We start from the raw sequence: 7,692 nt of genomic DNA on the forward strand, positions 1-7,692 counted from the left end.
AGAGAGGAATGGACTTTGCTCTATGACATACTTGCTTCATCATGTAGACTTTATTCACTTCCACCCCACTCATTCTACTCACTGGTATACTGAGAACTTGGTAAAAGAAGAGGAAGAAGAAAAAGAAGAAGGAAGCAATTCAGTCTTGGGTCTCAGAGCACAAACTGACCAGCATTGGTCAGTAGTAATCTTCTTTCACAATTAATATGTTCATGTTTTTTTACTAGTAGCTAATACAGGGGCGCTCTGGGTATCAGGAATTGGGCCGTCACTAGCTTATTCATGTACAAGATCTCCTCTGAAACCAAGCCTTAGGCTCATTCATTCAAGGTAACTTCCATCTCTTCAAGGCCTGAACTTCTTGAGCTATTCATCTTAAAAAACAGTGTGAGATATTAAAATGCGTCCACTTCTTGAGGCTAGGGTACACGCGCAAGCCTTGACATTGGCATTACTCTCTGGCGCAGCCGCCTACCGTGGAGAAGCGTACAGCGGAGCAAGGAGAGAATCCATCTTCAAAGTCATTAGAGAGAGATCTTAGACATGTATATTCTCTGACGGAAGACAAAAAATTTGGAGTTTGATTAGGATTTGATGGAAAAGACTATTGCTCTTGCCTTGGAACTGAGTAAAACCAATTCGGTTCATCTTTGTGCAGTCTTGTTGAGACATATGCTGAAACTTTAGCAAGTCATGGGCTTTTAACAACAGCAATGGAGTACCTTAAGGTTTTTGGCTCCCATGACCTGTCACCTGAACTTGTGATCTCAAGGGATGGGATGACACTTTACAGAACTTGGTACGTGTGTTTGGTAATATCTTTGATGTAGTGTTAGAAGCTGGATGGTTGCTAGATGAAATTCTTTATTATTTCTTTTTCTGTTATATTTTTGGCACATGTTATTTTTCATTTTGATCTGCCTTTTGTTATACTGCTGTTTCACTTAAAGTCATATGTATATATTTGGAGTTTTTGATATAAACATAGTAGATACAATATGAGCCAAGGATATATATTATATTTGCTGTCTACAATATGAGATCAACAAACATCATTGAAGAGTTCTGATTTCGTTTATCTATTATACTAGGAAATCTGTTTCACTTGATAATTAAAACAATTCAATTTCCATCAAATCTCTTAAAGATGAAAGACTTTTCTAGTTATTTTAACAATACTACAGAATCATAGTAAGAATCTCTCCTCTGACTAGGATATTTTTATGGGGCAAACCCTATGATGTATTTTATTTTTTGCCTCAATATTTGGCTTCTGTTAATTTTTTTTTTTTTTTTTGTTGCGGAGAAAGAAGCCAGGGTTATGTCTTTCAAAGACTCTCAAACACAAAGTCGAGTTGTATATGGTGCTGATTAATCCAATTTTGGGTTGGTTGATGACCCTCGATCCTATCATCATGTGTTTTACTTGTTCATTTATCTTCTAGGTGTTCTTGTGATTTCAGGTGCTGTTTAATTGCCAATTTTGTTGCATTTCTTGGAGGGATTCTTCTGTGTGTTTTTTCCAAATGTTCATTGCTTAGGAAAGATAACCATTGCATATACAGCCATGTGTTCCTAGCAGTCCGTATGGTTGAAATTATAAATCTTCTGAATCAGACTTCATTTATCTAGTATCTGCATATCATTTGTAAAGCTTTTTTAGCTTGTCATTAGAGAAATTTCTAGTAGTTAACATGTTGATGCTGTTTGATTATCAAATTCTAACCATAATTTTGCACAGATCTTATTTTTAAGATTTTTCCTCTCACTAACTAGAAATAATCCATGTTAGATATGAGTTTTATGACTTCCTTTTCCTCTTTCTCTTATATCCAGAATTTCCCACAACTCCTTTTCCCACTCAATCTATTGCAAGGCCCACTATTCTTGGAACTCCTCCAGGGCTGAAATAAAGATCTCGAGGAAAGAGTGTTGGCTTCATGCTCACTAGTACCGAGTCTCTTCAACTGTTTTTCTAAAAATTAAAGCGACAGTTGTATTTGAAAACTCTTCTTAAAAATGCCGTTCTTCTATGACTATGAAATTACAAAGAGTTCGCTCTGCACCAGAAACCTTAGACAAGCTCCTTTCTCCTCACTAGAAAGCAAAAATTTGGAGCCATAACTTTCTGGGTGCTGGATTGATAACTTTTTTGCATGAGTGGATATCTTCTTGGAACGATGATCCTTTCTGTGATGTGCACATGCATGCGTCTCAAGATTGTAGCTGCAAGAATTTGGTTCTTCATAATAGTTGACTCGCTTTCACTTAAATGCTATTTTTGGAGGTTGTAGTGGAGATATTTCTCAAGACATTGCAGATTCATTGTTTTTTCATATATATATATATATATATATATATATATATATATATATATATATATATATATATTGTAATTTAAACAATTCCTAGATGGGTTCACTTTTGACTGTCCAAAGTGTCGTTATGAGATTTTTCAAGCTGTTTTCTATTGTTATTTTGGGATGGGCATTGAATTATGTCGACCTTTTGATTTATCGCTAATACGGAAGCAAAAATTTGAGTAATATATTATGATTCATTCAGCATTTGAATCTCATTCTTATGCTTGGTATTTGTTCTTCTTCTTCTTCTTTTTGCTGTTTTAGATTAGGTTTCTAGAAAGGCATGGGACCATTTGAAATGCCTGGGAGCATTCTCGGAATCCATGTTTATTACTAGCTATTAAAATCAATTAAAAAAAAAAAAGTTTTTCTCCGAACTGAATTTGAAAAATATTAAACTGACATGCTTAATTAAAAATGCATGTGAGAAATTTCATGCTTTAAATACAAATTTCAGTCTAATTAAGGTAGGGTATTTGTTAATGCAACATCGGAAATGAGATTTCTGCCTCTGCCGCCAACGTTGGATAGTTGGAATAACCACCGGATTTTTTGATTGAATGATAAGATATATATCACAGTTAGACCAACAAAATTCCAATTTATTCATTTCCAAAATCTTAATCTTGGTGTCACTATTAAATTCGAGTAAAAAAGTATCCGTTGAAAAAAGTATGCATTTGAGAACGGGAATAACCGAATAGAAGCGTTTGTCTGCGTTGAAAAATGAACTTGGTGAAAAGAAGTTAACGTTGCAAGCGATTGGATAATAAAATTGATGAGAAAAGTTAAGTGGAAGCTGGATTCAACTAATAATTTGTTCAACTTAAACTTTGATTTCTTAATATTAGATTAGAAATCAAAGTTTACGGTGAACAAATTATTAGTTGAATCCAGCTTCCACTTAACTTTTCTCATCAATTTTACTTTCCAACGGCTTACTTGCAACGTTAACTTTTTCCGACCAATTTCACTTCCCAACACACCGATTCTCTCCTTACTTTTAACTTTTCTGACCAAATTTTCCATCCCAAGTCTGCAGAGGCACAAGCATTGGATAAACTAAAGGGGTCCGTTGGATACAGAATCCTTCACTTTGGTTTTTGTTGTTTTTTGTGTTTGCTTCTTTTTTTTTTTTAATGTAAAGTCCTTTGTTCACACATGCACACAGAATTCAAAGCTCAATTGCAGAGAGCCATGTGACGACTTGCCAGTTACCTTTAATTCGAGGCATTTGTCTAATTGTCGTCTTTCTTTTATAGTTTTTATACGTTATTTGGAGCTTTCACGAGGCTCAGGGGTTGCGCACGGTGTTCGTGGGACAATTACCTGGCCGACTAAATTGAATATTGATGGTGTTTGTGTATATATTATATATATGTACAAAGCCAAAGATAGCTTCCATTGCAATCTCATTTTACTCTACTTTTTCCGATCACCAATTCCTTCGTTTTCCTTTGATTCCCAAACACGATAACATGGCTGACATTGCACTTGCCGCTGCCGGCATTGCTCTCTCTCTCTCTTACTCCAAATGTTTTTTTTGAAAGAATGGCACCTTGCGATTTCGACGAAAAAGCCAATAAAATGTTTTTTCCCAACAAAAAGTATTTGAGCCCTAAAAAATCAAAATAACTAATTTTTTTGCCCAATTAGTAAAAAATATTTTGGCCTAATAAAAAACTCTCGAAAACTGGTCTAACCGGACCGATATAACCAAAACCGGTATAACCGATATTTCTGGTATAAATACATATTGGTTGGTTTTCGGGTAAAATTCCGTTTAACCAATAATTATTGGTTGTTAACTGAAAATCGGTCTAACCGGACCAGTAAAACCAATACACACCCCTAAGTGAAACCCAACACGTGAAATATTTAATTTAAATTGAAAGTGAACTAATTGAGTCAATATTCGATGTCAAGACATTTGGCTCTGATAATAAGATAAAATTATGAATTACAAGATGCGATATAAGTTTGTATTGCAACAGAATTTAATAACTTACATAGTGTGCACGACACCGTTATATATACCAAATATACATCAAAGAGAAAAGCAAGAATAAAAGAATAACTGTTTACGTTAATGAGAAAAATAACAATATTTGTAGTGAGTGCGAACGTTTCCTTAATTTGCTGCATTGAATGCCCTACCTCTTCTAGAAGCTTGAAGTTGCCGAGTAAGTGGTGCTTGGACTACTGGCTGGGTGGGGATGGGAATGAGTTAAAGACAAAGAGAGAGGTTTGACTTGAAATCCAAGGCTTTTTGTGTCGAAGAAAAACCCAATTCACAGAAATAGCTCTTGGAGATTTCAGAGAAGGAAATCAAGATTATTGGTAAGTTTGTGTTTGCGATTTAAAAATAGTAATTTTAAAATATGAGATTTGAAAAATGTAATTTTTAAAAACGCAATTAAGCGTTTGACAAAATTGAAGGTTGACCTTTAAAATGGTAGTTTAACATTTAAAATTCCGCGTTTTCAAAAAAGTACCTCATTATTCTGCGTTTTTAAATCGTAATTTTTTAAAAACGCAATCCCAAACAATCTATATTTCATCATATTCCCAAACATAAAAAGAGGTGGTAGGATACTAAATTTCATAGACAATAGAAACAAACACAGAAAAATAATTTGGACGGATTTTTCATATGGGATTTTATTTTGTACATTGAATTGTTGAAAGCAATGGACTGAAATGAAATGAAAGCAATGGGATTTCCATTAAGAAAAATTTCACAGGTTTTCTGATTCGAGCTGACCACAAGTTACTTCTTTGATTTATAATGGCCATCGTTAAAAACTTTAGAACCATGCCTGTGCACATCAAAAAAAAGGATCATCTCTCCAAGAAGATAGCCACTCATGCAAAAAAGTCCTCAATCCAGCACTTAGACACTATTAGGATTAATCCGCTGCCGTCTTTAATTCAATCCCTCATTCAACATTGTCTTCATTATTTGGTTTACTGAACCAGATCGAGAGAGATTTTGAAGATAATTTGCTTAATTTATCCCATGATGAGAGCATTGAAAAAACAGCCGACGGGCAACGGGCTCATGCAGGCACCTGCATGTATGCTCATGTAATGGACCCACACGGCCCCACCCACGTGGGACGTCAAATTAAGTCTCCGTCTATTGATGTATTAGTCAGCTTATCTTATTTAAATTGATCAAAGATGGCCATTATAAATCAAAAATACTTGTTTACGGATCATATAATAAAAGTAATGGCTATCTATAAACAAGTAGCCTAAAATATCATCTTTTATATCAAATAACTAGGCAAACATATTAATACACAAATCGATGATTTGACCCAATCAAATAACTATCTTCATACTTGCACACAAATAACTATATGTTATTTTTGAACCTTTCATTGAGGTCGGGGTTGCGCACCGTCCTAGAATTAAATATTAATAGTGTTAATGGGACAACATGGCCGACAAAATTGAATATTGATGGTTTTTGTGTAAAGCCGTGTATTGCTCGTTGGCCTTGTTTCTCATATACACCTGGGATAAAGTAAACTAGCATTAATACTTTGAGATGCGAAACTATCTATAAACAAGTAGTATAAAATATTATCTTTTAGAAAAAAATTTCTCATATCTCTCCCAAACTTCCATCAAATTAACATCTCTCTTTTTCAAAGGATGTAAGCTTGTTTTTGTAGATTGACGTATCTTTTTTCAAAAGCAATGTCAATGAAATTTCTTTATTTCTTTCATTCACACTTGGCTTCTAAATTGTAAATTGTAATGCATGTGACCCTCGAGAAGATGAAAATTGATATGTATTATTTTATATGATCAATAAATTCAGAATATATTAAAACCCCACTCATAATATATATATAACAACCAATATTCTTCTATTTCTTTAATTGAAATCCTCCAACATTGCAAAGAAGAAACACGTGGGTAGGGCCGTGTGGGTCCATTACTTTTTTTGTTTTCTTTCATGAGCATGTTTCCTATATAGACCTTCTTCCGTGTAGAAAGCGTAAGATATATAGCTTGCATTCCAGTCTCATTTTCCTCTGCTGTTTGCGATCCCCTCTCTTTCATGAAAAATGCTAAATATACTTTTAAGTATATCTCTCCTTACGTAACAGTGAAAATTATCATTAAATATTATATTTAATTAATATTTGAATGGAAAATTCGACTAACTCAAATTCATATTTTAGGGCCTTGTGTGGAATTCATACAGGCCTATCGACTGTTATCTAGGCCTAAAACACCACCTCAATCTTTGGTTCTTCCCTTCAACTTTGATGGGTTACATATATTTTGTCACAGTGGGCTAATATTAGAATAAAGTTTTCTTTGGAATAAATTGTTTACAGTCTTTTTTATTAAACTTACATTTGTTCTTAGAACACATAATTCTGATATATATTTTTAATTGAATAAACAGAGTATGCGATATTTGTCATTAGAGCTTGTGATTTTTACATGTATTTTTGCATGCTTTAAGATAGATGCATGTCAATTTCATCAACTGTTTTGGAGACATTTTTCTTGATCCAATTTAAAAGAAAATTTTATCCTTAAAAAAAAAAATCAACAAACTAAAATGACCCTTCTATTTTCTTTATTAATAACACAACATGAGCCATGATAAGAACCATAGTACAAATCTAATTACATGTTTGGCTCTCGAATAAAATATTTACAGTACTTCTCATATTTCAAAAATTAGATTTAATAAAGACGGGTTTGGCTCTTGAATTACCATTTTTTTTTCTTCCAAGAGTGAAGCATACTACTAAAGCAATACTCACGATCTAAAAGCCTCTGACACAAAGAAAGCCATACAAAGAGATATCTTTCACACACTATTTACAGTTTTTTTCACAAAAACAGCCTTAAGAAAATTGCCTTGCTTTTTCACCCTCATGTGCAAAACATTTTTACACACTTTATAGGCTGTCTTAGAGTAATTAATGGGCGCCCTATTTACTTCAATTATTGATTTGAGGATATATATCCGTTGTGCACTGCCTTTTTCAGATTGCAATCTCTTTATTTAAAGGAAATGTCCATGGAATTTCTCGCTTTCACATTTCCGTTGGGCATAAACTTCAATTAAACTATAATAAAGTATATGATAAATAATAATGCTTGTCCGCTCAAAGCTGAAATCTCAATGCATGCAGCATGCTATAATGATGAGCTATAATATAATGACATATTGATTGTCTTTTCCTTTATGTGGTGGAAACATTTCCTAGTGGGGCAGTTGGCATGACCTGTATTTTGTGTTTTGTATTTTGTATTTTCTAAGCAAATGAGAGATGCATGGGTAGAAAGATTA

At 33.7% G+C, this 7,692-nt stretch overlaps 2 protein-coding genes across 3 annotated transcripts in view; both read left to right on the forward strand.

Annotated features, from left to right (window-relative positions):
* Window positions 1-427, forward strand: part of LOC132176990 (uncharacterized) — a 2,199-nt gene extending 1,772 nt beyond the window's left edge. The window contains exon 2 of the mRNA XM_059589168.1: window positions 258-427. Coding sequence (XP_059445151.1) covers window positions 258-315 — 58 coding nt within the window. The 3' untranslated portion in view covers window positions 316-427. The remainder of the gene's footprint in view (window positions 1-257) is intronic.
* The window catches only part of LOC132176926 (putative disease resistance protein At3g14460), a 19,689-nt gene that overhangs the window by 3,421 nt on the left and 8,576 nt on the right, over window positions 1-7,692 (forward strand). The gene's annotated exons all lie outside the window — the stretch shown is intronic.

This window comes from Corylus avellana, chromosome ca1 (genome assembly GCF_901000735.1).
Source record: "Corylus avellana chromosome ca1, CavTom2PMs-1.0".
NCBI lineage: Eukaryota > Viridiplantae > Streptophyta > Magnoliopsida > Fagales > Betulaceae > Corylus > Corylus avellana.